Below are 21165 nucleotides of genomic sequence, written 5' to 3' on the forward strand. Positions count from 1 at the left end.
TCATGGTATAGAGCAGCTTGTCCTAGATGCTAATAACTCTGGGTCAGCAAATAATTGGCTATTTCCGATGAAACTAGAAACTATAAGTTGTACCTTGACCACTTGAGAAATGTCCCTTTGAAGTAATGAGGCAGCAGGACAAGTCAGCTACTAAACACATCTTTGTCCATACTTGAGCACAGATAAGAGAAGAAATAGAAATTACATTCTTTAAGTGCCGTGGGTCAGTAAAGAATTTTCTATGGAGCTTCATCCACGTTTTGTCCAGTCTTGTTTTAAATGTCTCGAGCAATTGCACAACCATCATTTGCCTTACAAAGTATTTCATATGTAAAAGCTCTTCATGCTCTTCAGCTTAAGCCTTATTCCCATTTCATTTGGCATTGTATCCCTGTACTAGCCCTGGGATTTTTGTTTCTTCAAATATTTGTAGCCATTACCAATTCATAGTGGTCATATAAGCAAGATGCCTTTTACTGCATTTCTTTATAAAATAGTTGGCTCCTCCTGTTTGCCATTTTGACTTTTCTTTCCACTCTCATAATTATCTAAACATCAGTCTTGAGAGATGTTACAGAATGTTTCCTTCTCTTCACTTCTTTCCTAGATACTCATAAACAAAGCAAAACAAAGGTTTTGGCATTTGTACCAGATTTTAGTGAATAAGTCTGATTTCCTCTCCACTTCTGTATGGAAATGTCCCTCGGCAACGCTGCTGTCAGATTTCTTGCTTCCTCTTGAGCCTCTTTGCTCTGAAGTACCTTTCCTCCCAAAATAACAGGTTCCGTCTTTTCAAACTAAATCTCTTTTTGCCCGTATTTTCACGCACTTGTAGCATCCCTTTCCTACACAGTAGAACCTGTGAATCTCATTAGACGTACAGCTTAACTCCTCTTGCAGAGATGGTAAGTAACAGTACTGGCACCAGACTAGATTCTGCGTCCCCGTTTTGCCTGTCCTCCTACCAAGTGGCAGCCTAGTTCTTGTCACGCTGGGATTTAGGATATTTCCTTCAGCCTGGTGAATTTCTGTCCTATAGGCTAGATATAGGTAGCAGAAACAGTAGAAGTAGCCTGTGGTGCTTCACTTACAGCATCCCTGGGTAAAACCTCGCTGCATCAAACGTATCCCTTACTCAAGGTATTTCTCCTTTGACCTGCCTTTTTTGTGTGCACAAGCTCCAGGGTCAGAATCGATGCTGGTGCCAAACCTGCAGCCTGTGATGGAGAGCCCAGCCCATTAGGAGTTTCTAGAAATATGAATAAACTTCATTGCTCTAGTGCAGTGTGATATGGAGGATATAAGCTGTCATATGTTACCCAAGAAATCAGTGCTCTCTGAGGCACATGTCTGTCCTTGTCATTTTATCAAGTGTCTAGAAACATTTAACAGCTGTGTTAACGTCATTCTCCTATTTCATCTGTAGGTTAACTCCTTTCTCTCATTCAATTTATGAAAACAATCCAAAATCATTCTTTGATCCTCTTTTTCCAGAGTAATGTAGAAAAGGTGTTTAGTGGAAAAAGCCTGATGATTTTGAGCAAGGTGGCCGAATGTTTTTGAAGCCTCTCTTTCCTCTACTCACACCTGCAAAATCTCTAGTGAGAGCCAAACCCCTGGGGAGCGCAGGTGGTGTCCTCTGCTGCCCCGCTGTTACGAGAGACACAGGAATCCTGTAGCTGTAACAGTCAACACTTAAAATTCATTACAGCTGTTTTTTGCGCAAAAAGCGTAACTGTTAAACTGTGACTCTCCATATAAAGGTCAAACTGATCCAAGTGCTCCCCTGTGTTGATTTTATGACATATATTGCTGAGGTTTTCTTGGGTGTAAGAAGAGTTTCATGTCTGTACATTTTCAAAACATTGCATTTCATTGCCACTCTGCCATACCGTTTTCATCTCTGTATTTTCTTTGAACTTGTGGCAATGCTCATATGCAAATCAATTTGAACTGATTAGGCAAATGAGATTTTGTAAGACACTTGATCAAGTGCATTACTAAAATCTAGATACATTATGTCTGTGTTCTCAGTGTTCATTAATTTTGCAGTTCTGTTGAAATCGCAGTCAAGTTCAGCATGGCATATGTACGGTGTTATAAACACTAAGTGGTGTTGACTTGTTAATCTCTAAGCTTTTTACTCCAGTCTGCAAATTGTTCTGGTATTAATGTGTAGTGATAATAGTCAAGGGGCTTGTTTCTAACTATGAGTCTATGGTAGGATTTATATACATGTTTGTGTGTGTGTATATATATGTGTGTGAGTGTATTTATGAATAGGTTTGTGTTTGTGTGTATATATACGTATACAGGTATGCTTCTGTCTGTGTATGTTACCTACATATGTGGTAGGATGGTTATAGTAGGGCCAGTAGCATCATCTCAAATTCTGTGAGAACAGGTCTACACAATGAGAAAGTTAGTACATTGATGTCTGTCCTAGCATTGCAGTCAGTGAAGAAGGAAGCTTTTGTGGAAAATTTCTACTGTGTAGAAAGCAAGAGAAAGAAGATGGTATGAGGGCTGTATTTGTTAATAGAGACATCTTTTATTTGTAACTTCGCAAGAGATTTTCTCAATAACCCAAACACACCGAAAATACTTACCATATTTCAGGAAATGATGCAAAATGATAAAGCAAATTAGATTATACTCTACATGCATTCAGAAAAAGAAAAAAGATCAGGTAGGTGCCAATGTGTGGTTTTGCCATGCAATATGTTGTTCCATCATGGTGAAGACCTGTTCGTTTTCTTTCACCACCTCTTCTACTTTAGGGACAGCAGAAGAGAACTGACAGGTCAGGGAGCTCTGTCTTAAGAGTGGTTACGCATAGATGCTCATGCTGTGGACAGAAGTGATGTTGGGGAGGGTAAAATGGGATATTTTCATGTTCTGAAAATTGGCTAAGTGGAACGGTTTAGGATTACTGGAGCCTCGGTAACAAAAAGCTTGCTTAAAAGTGTTTTTCAAATGCATATATAATGTGTTTACCTACATGACTTTTCCTTATATTTTAGGAGCAGGCAATACAGGACAAACTTCAGACGCTGTCACAGAGCTGTGAAAGGTATCATTATAATCTCTTTGGCACAAAAAATTTTCCTTTCTGAAGGCTGTTCTTCTCTTTCTCTTTACAACGCTAAGCCAGAAGCCTGGTCTTTGGCTTTGGTGAGAGGAGAAGAGCAGGAGCTGATGAAAAGGAGGGAGACAGAGGGTGCAAGTCTAGGGAGAAAATAACTATTATGTACAAAGTGTGTCTGTTTCAGCTCACCTCTATCCTCAGCTCTGTTAATTCTTTAGTTTGGGTGCTGTATCCTAACCCTCGTGTATGTATGACGACTGGCTTACTTTCATTTCAGCATGTGATTTTTCTTTTTGTTAAAATAACTGAAGTGGTACAGTTCCAGATTTTGATGATGTTGAATCTGTAGAAAGACATCCTACGCTAGTACAGTTGGGTATATAGTTTATTCTGTCTCTAACGGTGAGGTCTGTACCAGTTTCTTCTGTAATGATCTATCCCCAGGTGTGCTATGGGGCACGGTGTGTATGGATGAGAGTGGTGCACTGAACGCCTTTAAAGATATCATTGTAACAAGAGTTAGGACATGTGGCCAAAGCCAGCTCTGTGCCCAAATAACGCCTGTTACGGAAGTAATGACAAATGGTAACACTCAGAGCCAGCTCAAGACTCATCAGAAATATAAGCAAGTTTCAGTTTTTGCCAGCCCTGATCTGCCAACTTCCATACTGAAAAGTAGAAGGGAACCGAGCAAGGATGGGATGAAGAGGTGAGGAAGAGCCCTGGGCAGGAAGGCTCACTGCTTTGGCTGCTTGACAGGCACGTGAGATGAACAGGGGCAGAGGCACCTGTTCGTGGGGCAGGACTCTCCTCCCCAGACACGCTGCGCCCCCCACCCCACAACTCCCACCTCGTGGCAGCAGTGAGCCAGCCTTGTCAGCACTCACGTATGGTTAAAGTAGACATGAAAGTGTGCATCCAGAAGCACCCGAGTGCTTTGCCTGCTGCAGGCACTTGCACCACATTCATCTTTCCTGACTGTAAAGCTACAGGATTCTGTGCCTGGTGCTAAGACTTTAGTGACCCTTTCCTATTTTCCTGAATAGACAAGACGAACTAAGTTTATGCACTTGAAGGCTTCTAGCTCTTACTGATTTTCCTTCTGCCCCACCAAAAAAGTCAGTCAGGCACAAGTGAATATAACCCCGCAACCTTAAAATTAAACCTTTTTTCCTAAGGATTCCCTGCTTTTAAATGCTGCTGGAGAAAAAGTAGAATCCTAGTGAAGGAAAAATACTATGACTCCGAGGAAAGGTAGAGGAAAATTGTTTTCAATTTGGACTTTCAATGAACCTCTATGCTTTTTTCTTGGAAAGTGAAACCTAATTTTTCTTGGCTATAGGTTAGCTCTGGCTATAAGTGTAAGTTAGAATGAGTTCACTCTCACCCAGTGAGAAGACTGCTATCTACTCTGCTGTCAAAAGGCATGTCAGACGTTCAATGATCTATTGAATTCGTACATCCCTATTCCAGAAGCGTGCTTGAGAAGCTCACTGTCATGACTGTGGCAACACGAAGAGTCCGTGTCAGAGCATGTCCCATAGTCGTAAAGGGAGGCCTCCGCTTTCTGGGTGCGCATATAACCGTTTGCATTTGAGTTGGATTGCACTTTCACGGAGCGGAGGGTTAAGGCATTTAAGTAAAATGGCTGGCAGCTGCAGCGAAGAAATGAGCTAGAATATGTTCTATGCACAAACTATGCTCGCTCTGCTACCATAACAGCTGCACGTACAAAACAGCTACAGAGTGGGTAGAAATGAGCTGTTCTTTATGATTAGTGCAGTTAGAACAAGAAGTAAAGGCCTTGAATTCAAGTAAGGGATCTGTAGGTCACACTTGGAAAAAAATTTATGCCTGTACAGGTAGATAAACACTGGAATACGTTGTCCAGGGCGGTTATGAAATCTCATGGGAGTTTTTTAAGATCAGTTTAAACAAATGTCTGTCAGGAGTGGTTTAGACAGAGCTGATCATGCCTTGGGGTAATAAATGGACTAGACGACCTTACAGGGTTTCTTCCTGCCATGTTTTCTGTGAATCTCTGAATGTTTCCTGCAGCTTCACAAATGACTTACAAGCTTGTTTTCTGTACATGTCATATTGCAATAAGGTTAGCAGTTAGTGTTTTGGTTGCTAAAAATAATATGCTGTTACTAGCTGGGGACATTGGTCATCGGCGATATTGTGGCATAATACCTTCTTTCGGATTCTTGAGAACCGCAGAGATGGCAGCCATGGCAACTTATTCGGGGCTGTACCGACTCCTCGCTCTTTTCCTACCTCTCCGACTAAGATAAACTGACCACGTTTAAACTTTCTGCTGTGAGTGTGAACAGACAGGAATTGGTAAAACTGAAGCTTAGAAAAACCGGAAGGGATCCTTGCAGTTCAGAGAGGGACTCTAAGGATCCCTGAGGAAACGGGATTAGGGAATGAAGCGATGTATTAAGTGGTGGGACTTTCACTGCTGTTGACAGAAACTTTAATAGGTCTTTTCTGATTAGATGTGATAGCCAAAGTACGTGCCTGACTTGGAGTAGTTCCATTCACTTACTAAGCATCTTTCTGGAGCTGCTCAAATTTAGGCCAGAAGTACAGGCATGCAATTTTTTTGCAGTCTCTGTTTTTCTGTATCTTATCTTTGTATAACTCTGTGCTGTGTGGTGGGGGGGTTTTTTGTTTTTTGTTTTTTTCCCTTTTCCTTACAAAGCTACATGAGTCCAGATGTTGCTTCAGGTAAAGAGATGAGTGACAGCTTTGAAGGAGTGATAGGAAGTGGAAAACAAGAAGGAAAGCCTTCAAAGAAACATAAGAAATCTACACGTGCTCGTTCACGCCAGGAAAAGTCCAGCAGACCAAAACTGACCATATTAAATGCAAGTACAGCCTCTTTGACTGAGGGTGACATCCGAGGTAGCTTGGTGGTACCAGAAATAACCATTGTTAATCTTTGCCTGCAGGTCTGTAACACAGGGGATAAGATGGTGGAGTGTCAGCTTGAAACACATAATCACAAAATGGTTACTTTTAAGTTTGATTTGGATGGTGATGCACCAGAGGAAATTGCTACTTACATGGTAAGACTTGGTGATGCAGCTCCCCGAAGTCTATTAATGTAACGAATCGCTTCGGCCAACTCGTCCTCAATGCACGCTTGTTGCAAGCTTTCAGGTAACTGTGGAACTAGGCATTAACCAGAACATTATTGTTTTGCTCTTTATGTATTCTTATAGGTAGAGAATGAATTCATATTGCAGAGTGAAAAAGAGACATTTATTGAACAAATGAAAGATATTATTGATAAAGCAGAAGATATGCTCAGCGAAGATACAGAAGGAGAACGAAGTTCAGATCAGGGGATAAGTCCCCAACAAGATACCGATAGACTGGAAATGAATGAGGTAAGAAATGTGAAACAGAGTTTGAATCCTTTTTCGTAATATATAGTTACTGCAGGTTAGCTTTATGTCCTGTGTTATAAAAAGTTTTTTAGCCAGAAAAGTAATGCTTTTCCTCATTTGAGGCTTACGATAAGACTGTTCCTTGGAATGACGCTACTTTTGCATTGATACCAAGACAGCTAGTTCTTCTGTCTTGTTTTTGTCTTTTAATAGGAGAAGCGGCAGTCTCAAGTGAAGACGCCTGTGTATCAACAAAATGGTAAAAATGCCTTTTGAATACAAACTTAATTTTGAGCTCCTAAGGCAGAAGTTTGCTATATGGAGGAAGGCATCCACCAATTACCAGTGACTGGAAACACATCTGGAAATTATAGGTGTAACCGCAGTCTCTGTTGCTGTTAGCAACCTTCAGGAGTGCAGGCCTAACTTAGATAAAACTATCGTCTGGGGATGTGTAGGGACCTCCTGAATCACACAAGCTGATAATAGAAGGTGGAAAAGCCAAAAAGGTGTAAGCAAGCATGCTCTTTTCACAACAATAACTGCGTTTGCAAAAAGGAGCTGAAAGATTGTGTTTCTGTTGGTAATCTCATTGAATTTTCAGAACGAGTTTTGGCTTTCTGAACCCAAGTGTGTCCACTAGTTTTACAGATAAGTGGAAGGGAATGGAATAGGGGCTTATTCTTTCTGTTAGTATGCTGCTGGAAAAAATTAAACTTCTGCTGGAGAAAGCATTGTTTGAAAACTCATGTTACTGAGCATAGTGCTGTATTTTTCTCCATGTTTATAGGGGAAGAAGGAAAATTCAAAACTTCTTTGACAGGTGCAGAAACTGCATGATCCTGCATGAACTCCATTATCAGCTCAAAAGACCTGGGGGGGTTTGCCTATAAAAGTCATATAATTTTCTCAGCGCACCATTTTTAACATACCATTGATATTTATACTAATGGAAGTTGCAAAGTGTATATAGCTCTGTTTTGCCAATTGCATATGTCAGGCTTTGAGATAGGACTTGGAAGGAAATAGTAGCTAGAACACTTCCGACATAGGAAAGTTAAGCAGGATAAACTTTACAAAATTAAAGAATTTTTCCATTGTGAGAAAACTGCTTACAGTACCCACAATAGAATTTTCATATATGTAACTATTATCCTTCTAAAAGTTTAAGCACTTGAAAATAAATTTTCCAGAAACTTACTCAAAATGTGTGGCAGACCCAGAATGCATCACTATCCCCCTTCCAGAAGGCAGCTTCTCTGGGGTGACACTCAAATAGGAGCCAATGTTTTAATTTCTGTTAATACTGTGGAAGTTCTGATTTTTCTTTCTGAATGTAGGAATTAAGACTATGTTTTGCCAGGTGATCTGGAATGAATATAAACTATTGTGTTAACGTTTTATTTTCATCTCTAGTTTTGCATACTGGAAAAAGGTGGTTTATTATATGTCCTGTTGTGGAAAATCCTACTACTGATGCACCAGAATTTTCTCCACCAGTTCCTCAGAGTACACAGCACTCTGAAGGCCCAGGTATTTAACTTTAAACTTTACATTTTTCAGAAAATATCTTCTTCTCAGAAGTTGCTCTGTCATCTCTCTTCAATTCTCCCATGATTTCATTGTGACTGTTCAGTTAGCCTTCATTCTCTTCCTCTGCCTATCTTGGGGTAGCAATATTCAATAAGTTACCTAATAATGACAGGAAAACTTGCATATAGTGGCACTTCAGTGTTATTTTAGAGGGCTGCAATCTACCAGTTCTGTGCTATATGGCAAAACATACTGCTGCAGTAAATGCAATAACTTTTCTTATCTAAAAATTCTTTTGTAGTTCTCAGGTGATTGCTTAATAAGCTAGTGAAAAGGAAAAAAATCCTCTTCACTACCATCATTGCCTTACAAAGCTGTGATGGGCTGGGGAAGGCAGGAAAGGGCAGGAAGAAGTCCTACGTGTGTCTACCTTGGCTTAAGGCTGCACTTAACAGCCACTGACTTGAAAATGATGAGGAAAAGCTCCTGAGATCTGGAAAAGTACCTTCTCCTTCTCCTAAAAAACAATATGCTTTATGAAGCCTAGACCTTATAGTATTTATTTTGCAAGTGAAAACATGCCACGGACTTCACGTGATTTGAAGAATCCAGGCCTTGCTGTTTTTGCTGAAGTGTTGAAACAGAGTAATTTATAAGTAAAATTCCACTTCATTATATAACAGTCACTACTCAAAATGAGTACAGATATCTTTCGTGTCAAATTTGAGTCAGGAAGTTTAAGTGAGTGTATGATATTGAACAAAATTAGGAATGTTTATTTGAGTTACAGGGAAGTCCCTGTATTTTAAAACTGTACCCTACACTATCAGGCAGCTCAAGATGTAGTCACTGCTGTTTTCATTGAAAGGACATTGCTTATTAAATATTTTTGCATAGTTCTATCTTAGCTATATATTGATGATCCTCTGAGAGGAAACCCTTATCAGTTAAGGCTAGATGTAGGTCTCACTGTGGTTAAAACGAGGCAGGAAGTTTTGCACTGTGTTTCACTGTGCTTCACTCTGGCTTGCAAAAAGTTAAGCTGATGCTCATATGCCTTCTAGACCTGGAGCAGTCAGAAGATCAACCAGTGAAGCCTGCGATGACAGATACGCCTGGTGTCTTACCTTGTCAGCAGCTTCCTCTCCAAGCGAGTGTATGTGACAGCCCTGTTGGAGCTGCTCCGTCCCTGGCGCAGGTTCCTGCTGCAGCATCCTCAGCCGCCTTACAGAGCCAGGCAGATTTTCCTGCTCTGGCACTACCAGCACCTGCTCCCAATATCCTAGAGCAGGTGGCTGCTACCGGAGGTCAGCTGGAGTATTCCCCGCTCAAAGCAGCAGTGCCTGCTCAGCCCGGTGCTTCGGTCCTCCGCGTGGCTCTGCTGGAGGAGCCTCCCGATGCCCCGCTCCCCGCTCAGCCCCCACAGCACGCGCAGCCGCAGGCGGACGAGGGCCTGTGCGTGCCCGATGTGGAGATAGCATGCTGCAGTGTCGGACCACCCAAACCGGCCCCCCCGGTTCCTGCGAAGGCAGCAGAGCTCTGCCCACTCCCCGCACTCCCGGACAATGTCGTTCTGGAGCGGCAACCTGCGGCGCAAGTCCCCCACTTGCCGGAGGCCGGCCAGCCTGGGGCAGTGCAGCCCTCCTTCATGAACCATGTGTTCCCCACAGCTCTTGCAGCTGACTCCTTCAACCTGGCAGGGTCTCAGCTGCAAAGTCCCACTCAGGCGTCCGTGGTGGCATCTCAGCAGCACGTGCTGCTGTCTCAGAGCCAGCCAGTCACCAGCGCTAGCGTGGGCATCGGCCTGCTGCCGCAGCAGCTGCCCTGCACCGTGGAGTCGGATGGAGAAGGACCGCCCAGGGTGGACTTTGTTGACAACACGATAAAAAGCCTCGATGAGAAATTACGCAATTTACTTTACCAGGAATATGTTCCAACTTCTTCTGCATCAGCAGGGACTCCAGACAGTTTTGTCCCATTAGAACAGGGGGACAATGAATTTAACTTGCCACCTCTTACTGAAGATCAAATTCCTGCGCTGGTGTTGGGTTTAAGAGAGCAAGCCCATAAAGATGCAGATACCTGCCAGGAAGCAAAAGCCACTGAGAGCCAATTTGTGTCACTTATGCCATCAGAGATCTCACCTTGTCCTATTCTGGTTAGTCTTGCAATGACTCTGCCCCTTACACCGCTAGGTGCAGCCGGTCTGGACAGCACCAGAGCAGAGTTGAGAATCAGAGAGGCTGTGATAGGAGATGTATAGATTACTTGCATCCCTAGACAGTCTACTTTGCTGCTGCCTGGTATATTACCTTGTGTCTGTTGACTGCTTTGCAGCATGAAAGTTTTCCTAATTCTTACCTTGCCAGATGCATCCTAACTCATTTTGCATAAATACTTATGAATGAAAGCTAAATTTTGCCTTTGAGTTTAAAAGTGGTATAATATTTTAATTCTTTCTCCTTCTCTTCTGTTTATAGAGAAGGCAGAGATGTGAAAATTCTTTAATAGGTGAATAATGTAGAAGGCTTCAGGGGGTGTATTCATTCCAAGTTTTGATGAAGAAGGTAGCGTTGGGCTGGGCAGCTGGTTCTGACATTGTATCTTCTGTTGCTTGTTCCTGTGTGTAGCTGGCTAGATTGGGATATCACAGTTCACCCCTTCCTCGCGCTGCAGCAAATTCAAATAGCAGCAGTCAAGCTGTAAAAACGTGCCACATTTTATAGGTGAAGTGGAATACAGTAGTTATACAGAACTCCATTACAGACAGATTATAACCTATAAATAGTCGTGCTTAGTACTGATTATCACATTATTAGTGATGGTGTCTAATTTGCCTATTGTGCATTTATCACTAATTTTAGAATATGTAGAAGGTTGTTGGAATATTTTAGGCTCCAAACATGGCCTGTATTCTCACTTTGGAAGTGAGCTATAGTAGTAAAGAACATGAGATTTCTGTGCTTCCATAGGAATTTTCTATATAAATGAATGGCACAGGTCATAATACCTAGTTCCAAGTCAGTCTGAATACAATAAACACATTGAGAGCCTTTGCTCTGTTCAAGTGCTGCAGCTAAAATGAGACGCTCTATAGGTAGAAGCTTGTTCTGCTTCTAGGAATGATTTCTTTTGTCTTCCCGTGAACTTAACAGAGTAAGACTTCACTGGGAAGCGTCTAAGGAAAGCTGAGTTTTTTTCCTGGAGCAGGTGGTTTAGGTCATTATTGACTCAAGATACTGCCAACCTGTGTTGCAGTCTTTTAGAGAAAATGCTGACTTTATGAAATTTTGCAGCACTTTCTGCCAGAAGACCAGTGTATATCTTACTTGAAAAGTAGCATTTCTAAAGATAGTTACATCAGCACTGCCAAGGATGAGGGTGTTGCATGTAGTGTCAGCTGTATAAACTACTTGAAAGATGCTGTATTTCACTGGAGAGGTGGCAGCACTTAAGTAAATGATTAGAGCATGTTGCTTATAATGATAAATGACCTTCTAGAACAGTTAAAATTCCTTCTCTATGAAAGGTGTTATGTTTTTGCAGCAGTTTGAATTTGTCCTGTTAAAATTTGTGCCAAGAAGAAGAAAGACGCACAGAATTTCTGAAGAAATGAGCATTAGCGTGTACAGTCTGGCTGGAAAAGCAAAACAAAACAAAAATCAAAAGTGGAATATGTAATTTAGGACCTGGTTTTCGATAGCTTAGGCTGCAGTCGTCCCCTCTGTGACACTGCCCCTCTTGGCGCTCCAAGGGAGAAAAAAATGGAGGAGCTGAAGGAAAAGCTAAGAAGCAAACTCCACAAACACTGTAAAAGGGTTTCATATCCCACATAGTGTGATTGCAGAAAGAGAAGGAGAGAATGCATTGGCTTCCTGCTTTGTGCATGTGAGACTGAAATTCATTTTCTTGTTTCCTTTTACTGAAAGTTCGAAAAATCTGGGGTCGCTGGCACCGGTGTTGATTCCTCAGAAGCAAGAGGTGGGTCAACAAGCAGAAAAGGTAACACTAGTTTTAGTGATTAACTGTAATGATATGTCTACTAGCGCATGCACCTCTTCTCCTGTGCCCTCTTTCTGCTCATCCTTCTGGTTAACTGCAGAACAGTGCTCAGCACAGTGCGTTGCTGAACCTGTTGTAATATAACAAACATTAAATATCTCGTTTTGGTCAAGCTTACCAGAAATAGACTACCTCACAGGCAGATTTATTTTAAACCATGAATAAGTAATAAGTGTGTTTCCATGGCCTTAGGTACAGGGTAGTCACATGGACTGCTGCACTTTGAAGAGTAAATTTCAATGCCATTAAAAAGCCTGAGCAGAAAAACACTTGGATTTCCCGGATTTCATAGAAAGGAGTTGACAAAAGTGATGTGATCAAGGGTAGCCCCTCCACTGCAAGCCTGCAGGATTTTCAAGAGAGTCCCAAGGAGAACTAGTGAACAGTACTTTCCTCATGGTGCTCCTGGATACAGTGGCACTTTCCACAGTAGCGTAGTTGGAGCCATCACAAGAAACTGTTTAGGATGGGTAATTAATCCCCCACCTGTCATGTAAGTCATCAAAGTTTTAAGAGTTGAGGAACCTGCAACTCTCTGCTGCTGCTGTCATGTGGGAGGTTATCATTTCTTTAAGACTGTCACGGCAGCTGGATACCAGGTTTCCGTGATAACGCAGATTGTTCTTGAGCATGTATACATCAAACTGTTCTGTCCCAAAAGCAGAGTTGCCAGGAGCATGCAGTGGGCTCACTCACAAAGCGGAATTTTGTCTTTGCTGGTTGTCCAAGGCTGAACAAGGAAATTTTGTCTGCCCCTTGTCAAGGGCACATGATGTCCTGCTTTCTTTTGGGAAAACCTGCTTTTCCCGCAGGTCTCAACCTGACTTCCTGGCAATCAGGGCAGCTTGCAGAATCTGACTGGCCTTACAGAGCTGAAACTAATTCTCTGCCTCCTTCAAGCTGCACAGAAATATAGTTTTTGCAGGATAAGTAAGGGGCCTTAAATGAGGTAAATTGTCAAAAAGCCCTTTGTGCCGTTGGAGTCCACTGCTTTTAAGCCAATATGAGAAGAAAACTCTGCCTGGGTTTTTCACATTTGTTTGTCTCACTAAAAGAAGAAAATATGCAAGTAAAACGTAGCACTGTGTATTAAAATTAATGTAGCTTAGATACCATAAAGCAGTTAACATATCTCACCATTTCAGAACTATGAAGTAACAGATTTTTGCCTTATGTTCACTGTGTAATGTGCCATAAGAAAACAGCTTTCCGAAAAGCTTGCATTTATTGGTTTGACTTCAAAAACAGTGTCCAGGTTGTTAAATAACATCTTGAACACTGCCAGCAATGTTTTGCTTCTCCTGTGCTTTTGTAGTCCAAGTGATCATCTTTTCAGGTTATAATTTCCACTTTTAGCAGTGTGGTGTTTAGCTTCGTTCCAGGTACTTTAAACTGTTGGTGTAGGTATTTGTCAAATGAAAGGCACGAAGCAATGGTCCATTTGTGGTCAACTGCAGCATTTTATGTGCATGAGTATCTTAGTGCAATTTTTTTTCCCCAGATATCAAGAATAACTTACTAATGTGAGCCCAATGTACCATGCAGAAATCATTCTCCTTCCATTTTTCTCCCTAAAATTTTCCTATCTGCTAATGAAATTCCACGTTCCTACTATTATCTGAATTGCCCAAATCAACAGAATTAATAGGCTGAACGGACTACCTTCCTGTGGATATTTTGTGTTGTTATCACTATTGCCTACTGCATTTTAAAAGTCCAGTTTTCTAGATCCTATATTACAGGGACTTGATATTTAAATCAATCTTCAGTGCTGCACTTTATTGCACTACAGTTTACCATATTGGTAACATTGGCTTTTATTATGCTAAAGCATCCACACGCTTTTTCCCCCCCCCCCCCCCAACTTATAAAACAGGTTCAGCTGCAAGCATCACTTCAGCTCCTGCTGCTACAGTGAAAGGTCTCCTTCAGGTAAGTAGAAACTACAAACAGTTTTATATTTGATTGGTATAGTTACGCTCAAAATTAATCTCCATTGTTTTCTTCAGGTTGCACCTACATCATCAAGCATAGCTAAACAGATGGAAACTTCTAAAATGAATGAGAAGGCAAAGACCACAACTTCGTCTGCACACACAGATAATTTAATGCAGATATCTACAGCAGATGGGGTGATAAATAACCTTCAAAGGGATGACTCTCTAGACTCCGGTTCCTATGGAAAACAGGCTGAAACTCATGACAGCAGTACACCAGCCAAAACTATTGGCAGGTTTTCAGTAATCAGCACACAAGATGAATTAACTTTAGCATCGCCACACTGCTTAAGGTTCTCCGCACCCCCAGACGTCTATTTGGATGAGCTACCTTCCAGCCCTGACCTGAAGACAGCTGTCCGACGCGTGCAGACAGCCTCTTCTGTCGATGTCCTCTGTGACCAGGGTTCAAGTGATTCTGCTGATGAGTCTTTCCGCAGGCAGCCTGTTGCTGCTCAGCCATCCCCACCAAGCAGTAGTGCAGCCACTGACTTAATTAAAAAAGCAGCTGCTTTTCTGCAGAGATCTGGAAAACCTAATTCACAAGGCCTTGATTCACTTAATGGTCAGGGAACAAAAATTCCTACCATCAACATAACATCTTTCCACTCGCAGTCGTCATACATGAGCAGTGACAATGATTCAGAATTTGAAGATGCAGATATGAAGAAAGAATTGCAGAACCTGAGAGAAAAGTATGTTGGATTGGTGGACAGTGTTAGGATAGCTTGTGTTAAGATACCTAGGCAGCATCTCTGCATATGCTAGTGGAATGCATGTTTTAATAGCAATACTGAGTAAACAGGTGCTGGGAAAATTAAGCATCACTAGGACTTTCCCCTAACGGTCACACTGCGTTATTTTATGCATCGTTTTGTTCCTTGATTCCTTTTATAAGTAGAATCAAAAATAACTTTTTTTGACAACCAAGTCAGTTGCACTCTCATATTCAGTTTCCTTACTGAAAAGTATGTTAACTTGGTAGCAAGCCTTAACTCTTGTTATATGTTCATATATAGTATTAGGTTCCAATCTGGATGCTATTTAAGTCTGCATAAAAATAATCTGGGTGTTTACACGTGCGTAGACAGCTGTACTAGTGTCCTTTCTTGTCCTTATCTGCAGGAGTGCTTTAGACTGTCAGACCTGCAGATGCTAGATTAAAACCCTCACTTCACCTCACACCAGCTCTCAGGGTGCTTAAATATTAACTCCTCTGCCCAGCCTCAGAGGTAGGCTGAGTGAGCCTGACAGGAGCCTGATCTGCTGCTGGTCCCAAGAGCTAGGTTTTTACAGATTTGAATAGTTCGTTCTTTCCTCTCATGTGATGAGCAGAAACTAGCATTAGACTGCAGTCTTGCCAAAATGTCAAACTTTGGATAATGATTTTACTGAAAACAGAAGATGCATCTCTTTGCACTATTGTAGGTCTGATTTTAAACCGACTTTATGGCACTGTTCACTCTGCATTATAGATAAGGTGATGATCCATGTTCTAGTGTCATTCTGTGGAAGCTCTTTTGGTTTTCCTCGTGTTGAACTCCTCCAAACTGATTGTTATAAATTGTGCATGCTCTTGGGTGAGCAGTGACTTACTGTATAGCCAAATAATGTATTGTTTCTTTTTATAACTAACTATACCGTCAAGATATGGTGCTTTATCAAATACACTGCTAGCAGAGGGTTTTTTGTGTTTTTGTTTCTGTTTTTTTTTTTTTTTTTAATTTAGGCATATGAAAGAAATTGCCGAACTTCAGACTCAGCAGAAGAATGAGATAGAGGCGCTGTACCTTCGGTTAGGGAAACCCCTTCCTCCCAACATGGGCTTTCTGCACTCCGCCCCACCAAGTGGCCGTCGCCGAAGAACCAGCAAAAATAAATTGAAAGGTGGAAAACTATTAAACCCTCTGGTTCAGCAGCTCAGGAGTGGAACATCAAGCACAAGTAGGTACATTAGGTTGCTTTCCCTCCCCCTGTTGCTTATATCTGTTATGGGTCTGCTGTGTAACTGCAAGGACTGCGGGAAAGGTACTGAATCTTTATTGTTTTTATTCCTGTGACTCAAGTTCGCATATTGTGGACCATTTCTGAAGTGGGCTTCCTATGACACTGTCCTATTACAGCTGCCTAGTGCTGATCCATATCTTCTCTGCATCAGTTATAATGCTTGGCAGGAAAACAGCATCCCACTTTAATTTGGAATACAGCCTGCTTACAATTTCTCATTCTTCTTCCAAATGCAATTTATTGATGTTTGTATCTCTTCGTAGGTACTGCAATTCCACATTGATCATGTGCTGTATCTTGTTATTGTTGTTTATTATTCTTAAAAGAAGGCCTATAAATAAGATTGGATTGGATTTGCTCTGTGTCCTCCCCCAGAGGATGGGAGTGAAAGCAGTTCCAAAGCAGTGATGGATACTTTGACTATCAGAAGTACTTTTGAGATTTTTCAAATACACTCAAACAGCACGACAGTCTTGAGTCATTATCTGTTTGGAAAATATGAAGATAAAATTCACATGGGAAACCCTGATAAACCCTAGTGCCTAGTTCTTCAGCAGAATGTAGAATAGATATGACTATTTTTCTTCACCGTAGTTCATTCTGTTATTTAGAAACATTTCTAACATTAACCTTGTATTTCAAATCTGGTAGGTCTTGTTTTCAAAGCCACTGTATTATAGAGCCACTTAAAATTTCATTACGCTAGTCTTAATTATAGACAGAGAGGTTTAAGAGGTTTTGCTTTTACAGATTTCAATTAAAATAGGAAAACAAAGATATTGAGAGGCAAGATATTTTGTGGTACACCTTGAATCTCAAGGTTCTTTCATGTAGAAACTGAAGCAATATTCAGTCAATTAAATGAAAACTCAGAATGGCACTGGAATAGTAAGTTTTGAATGTATAACTAACCTAATAAGTGATACCATACAAATTAATTCACTGAGTGTGATTTTATTTTGGGTGATGTCATTCTCTCTTAAAAGTGAATAAGACAGCAGATTTTACTTCCGTTTCATATGTTTTTAGCTGTGGCTTGGCTGTCTTGCACCAGTTTTACCTCCTTTCCTTGTGATGAAATGCTCTGAATGTCTCTAATGCGATGTCCATCTATTTTCCAGTTGGTTCTCAGGTTGTTTCTAGCCTTTTCCCTTCTGTCAACTCACAACACTCGCATCACTGTCTCCGCTCATGCATCTGCCTTAGCTCATACCTGTGTGCTTCCTTCCTTCCTGAACAGATCAAGCTTGTCCCTGCATAAAGTGACCTGCCTCTCTGCTTTATTTCCATCATCGCCTTCAGTTAGAGACCAGAAATCTGCTTGGTCAGAATGCTTCATTGGGGCATGCTTTCCTTCATATGTTTCCTCTGTATTATTTCTGAATTTGTTGAGGCATTGTGTAAAGTTTGTGCTATCGCGCTATTGCGTTAAGTCTGTATTCATGCCTGAGTCTTGCTCATCCTTGACTGCTTAGATTTTTCTAGTTCTGGCTTTTCTAGGCCCTTTCTCAGGGGTTAAGGACAGAGAGTCTCTGATATGATTATTCATGTACACTAATTGTCATTCTCATTGTTAGTTAATTTTTGCTGATAATCCATATCCCAAATAAATTCCAAATTTATTTTGGTGTTGAAACCTCTTAGTTTGAGACATATAGATATTTTTATATAGATACTTATATATCTATATATAACTATATAGATAGGTACAGATAAAAAATTTCTTCTAGTCTTTGCAGCAACTTTTTATTTATTTCCATTCACATTTCATGTCTGAGTGCAACCCTACTTATTCTGCTCAGCCGTTCTGTACCTTCATTCTCCTAGTAAGGCACTTCTGCAAATCTCAGTCTTTTTAAACAGTGTTCTTTCTGAGCTTCCAACTCAGTCTTTCTGAAAAAAAAGCAGAAAATAAACTATAAAATATTAAATTTACTCCATAAGCTTCTTGGAGAATCTGGATCAATGATACGTGTACATTATTTTCTGATGTAGGTTACCCTTAAAGTCTACGATTCAACTGCTGTTCCTCTTCGTGGAAAATTAGTGATTGTTTTTAGGCATTGTTTTTCTTCAATAGCTTCCTAGTATTAGCCATTGCACGCATGTTTTTTGTTTTTTTTCTTTCAGATAATCTGTCAGACTCTAAAGACTCTCCTCACAAAGAAGCTACTAAAACTCAGTCTGGATCTCCTGAAACAACAGCAGTAACTTCTTCTTCAGCCACGTTTGGAAAGTCGGTTCAGACACAGCAGCCGTGCTCTGTCAAAGCCTCTTTGTCTTCTGACATCTGCTCCGGCGTAGGCCCCGAAGGAGGCGATGTGAATACGAGCTCTGCCCAAGGTGATTTTTTTCATACCAACTGTTCAGCATGTCTTCCAGCACATGCTAAAATTAGTTTGCTTCCCTTATGCTTAAACTTTCAGGAGTGGTTTTCACTTCTAGCGATATAAAAATATGAACCTTTGGCAACCCAAAGGATTGGCTTATCTTTAAAAATATCATTGCAGTACTGTCAGAAAAACAAAATAAAGTATCTTACAAAATGTTAAGAGTCAACACTTACGAAGGCATACTAGTTTTTAGGAAGGAAATACGCTTTACTTTTACCAGCAGTGACTGACATCTTTTCTGGAGTCTGCCTTCTTGATTTGAGGGGGGGGAAGTGTAGAAGGACAGGAGATTGTTTCCTTTAGTTCCTTTTGTTTTTTTTCTTAGCCCCTTGATATCGGTAGACTCAGCGTTCCTCATTTTAAAGTATCAGTCCATCTTGGGTATGGAAAATTGCTGAGGACCAAGTTATGTTTGCATTATCTAAGGGGTTAAGGTCATGCATGACCTTGGTATCCCAGGTAAATGCCTGTAGAGCGATAGATGGGCTGCGTGCCCTAGGCCTGACTTTTGATACTTCTGTGCAGTGCACACCTCCACAGGCTTTGACTGATCTTGTTGCCACACGTATTGGAAGTTATAATGATGATTAAAATACCTTCCTTTCATTGCACATCCTGCCAAACTAATCTGCAAAATACCTATCTGTCCTCTTCTGCTGTTATTGCATCCTTTGTCTATGGTCAATTAACTTACTCCTCTTTGGCAAAGTTAAAATGGAGATTTGGATGTTTAACTAACAAAGCTGATTTGACTGATGGTATAGGACATCTGATCACAGCTACCTGTACTTTATAAGTGTCTTTGTTTTCTTCCCTTTATATTCATTTGCAGGCTGGACGGTTTTCCACCAAACGTCTGAGAGAGTGACCTATAAATCTAGTAGCAAACCTCGTACCAGATTCCTCAGTGGACCTGTGTCTTTGTCCATCTGTTTGTATTTGTTCTTTTGTATTTTATCACAGTCCATCTTTCTTTTACCACCTTTTTCCAAGTTCATCTTTTATATCTCTAATATGTTTGGCAGGATGCCCCTTTTTCTGAACCATCTTTTCTTTCTTTTTATATTTCTTTCTTTTAAGTAATCATCATGAACACGCCTTATATTAATTTTTCATATGAAAGCTTTTTTTGCACTGCTTTTGGCTCATGCTGGGCATCAAAAGCATGTGTGGAAGATCTCATCATTTATTATATAGCCTTATGGTAAATTTTACCCTAGACTTATCAAAGCTTTTGTACTTTATGTGATTTATGTTGAAGTAATTTTTTTATTTGCAATGTGGCAAATATACATGTCTGCTGTCCCGGTTCCAGCGACAACAAAAAGAAATCCATCCTTCTGTAGACGAATGGTCTCTTTCACACATGTTTGGACTATGAAGACATGCATGTAGCAAGCTGATACAGTACTAGAAGGTCACTGAAGGGTATAACTTCCATACAAGGGCTGTATTAACCCACTATACAGTACTGTTTATATCCACTCTATTTTCTTTAATTTTTTTCCTACTCTTTGCATGTGGAAATGCTGAGACGATAGTGCTCCAGCTAGTTCTTTCAAAATCTGTTTTCTAGGTGGGCTTTTCCCCATTCATTTATTTTAATTAGTTTAAGTGAGCTCTTTTTAATGCACTTGTGAGTAGTGGGAAGATCTGGTTACTCCAAAGGAGAGTGCCCTCAACTTTGTAATGTAAATTGATCTGGCTGAAGTACTACACTCAGTTTATTTTCTTATGACCTTATGTGACCTCAGAGATGAAGTCAATTAGCAGTTCATCAAAGCATAAAGAAGTAAAAAGTGATATCAGATTTTTGTATGATACTTTGAAATGGATTGCTAGGGTCCAGTATTTTTTATTTTAAATAATTGTGCACCTGCTATTTGTACCTTATTTCTATGATTTTTGAAGTAATTGGCAATTCAACCAAACTATATAAGGCTATTTAATTGAAACATGTAGACCTTTTTTTTCTAATCCTATATGCTGCTTTTTAGGCAAACAGATTTTGCTTGTACAATAAAGATATGTTGTGCTGAACAGGTACTATAGGCCACTTACATATAATGTTAGTGAGGCTAATGTTCTTGAGGAAATGTTTGGTTAATTAAATGTTCATTTGCATTAATATCAGATCTCCCATTGGAGTTATACATTGCTCATCATTATCCAAGTGGTACAGATCAAAGGCACAAGACCACTCAAATATATTCCTTCTATTTTATAAATAAACAATGTTTTTAAAAAGTTGATTTTTGTTTTGAGGTCCCTAAAAGTCAAGACACCCAGATTCATGAAATCTTGAGGTTTTTTTTTTTTGTTTTGTTTTTACTGCTCAGCATACTGAACTTATTATCATGCAAGTTTTCAAGTTTTTAACAGCCACTGAAGTCCTGAGACAATTTTGCATTCAGGTGTTTTTCTAAGAACCTGAGAGGAATTCTCAGTGCACAAATTTTTCCATTTGATGTTATAGTGGACACAGTAGTTGCTTCTTCTGCACATATAATTCCCAGAAGTGATTTCATTCATCTTTCACAAAATTACTATTCGGTAGGATGTAAAAAGACAGGGAGATGGGAGTTTAAATAGATAAGTATTAAATAAAGAAAGATGTTTGGGTGCACGGATATTGTGAATGAAAGCAAGGGAAGAAGTAAATACTTCAGAACATAATGTTTGCC

The 21165-nt window shown here is 40.4% G+C and overlaps 1 protein-coding gene across 12 annotated transcripts in view; it reads left to right on the top strand.

Moving 5' to 3' along the window:
- The window catches only part of WNK2 (WNK lysine deficient protein kinase 2), a 124475-nt gene that overhangs the window by 81882 nt on the left and 21428 nt on the right, over positions 1 to 21165 (top strand). For 6 of the 12 annotated variants that reach the window (XR_011144021.1, XM_068960261.1, XM_068960255.1 and 3 more), the window contains 13 exons: positions 3024 to 3073; positions 5799 to 5964; positions 6049 to 6165; positions 6322 to 6489; positions 6703 to 6748; positions 7906 to 8022; positions 9087 to 10180; positions 11952 to 12024; positions 13961 to 14016; positions 14094 to 14776; positions 15811 to 16025; positions 18219 to 18431; positions 19314 to 19412. Coding sequence is in view for 11 of the 12 variants with exons in the window: in XM_068960261.1 (XP_068816362.1) it covers positions 3024 to 3073; positions 5799 to 5964; positions 6049 to 6165; positions 6322 to 6489; positions 6703 to 6748; positions 7906 to 8022; positions 9087 to 10180; positions 11952 to 12024; positions 13961 to 14016; positions 14094 to 14776; positions 15811 to 16025; positions 18219 to 18431; positions 19314 to 19412 (3097 nt within the window). In the remaining variant the exon portion in view is untranslated. The remainder of the gene's footprint in view (positions 1 to 3023; positions 3074 to 5798; positions 5965 to 6048; positions 6166 to 6321; positions 6490 to 6702; positions 6749 to 7905; positions 8023 to 9086; positions 10181 to 11951; positions 12025 to 13960; positions 14017 to 14093; positions 14777 to 15810; positions 16026 to 18218; positions 18432 to 19313; positions 19413 to 21165) is intronic. The other 6 variants (XM_068960264.1, XM_068960259.1, XM_068960260.1 and 3 more) reach the window with 3 other exon arrangements.

This window comes from Struthio camelus, chromosome 14 (genome assembly GCF_040807025.1).
Source record: "Struthio camelus isolate bStrCam1 chromosome 14, bStrCam1.hap1, whole genome shotgun sequence".
Lineage (NCBI taxonomy): Eukaryota > Metazoa > Chordata > Aves > Struthioniformes > Struthionidae > Struthio > Struthio camelus.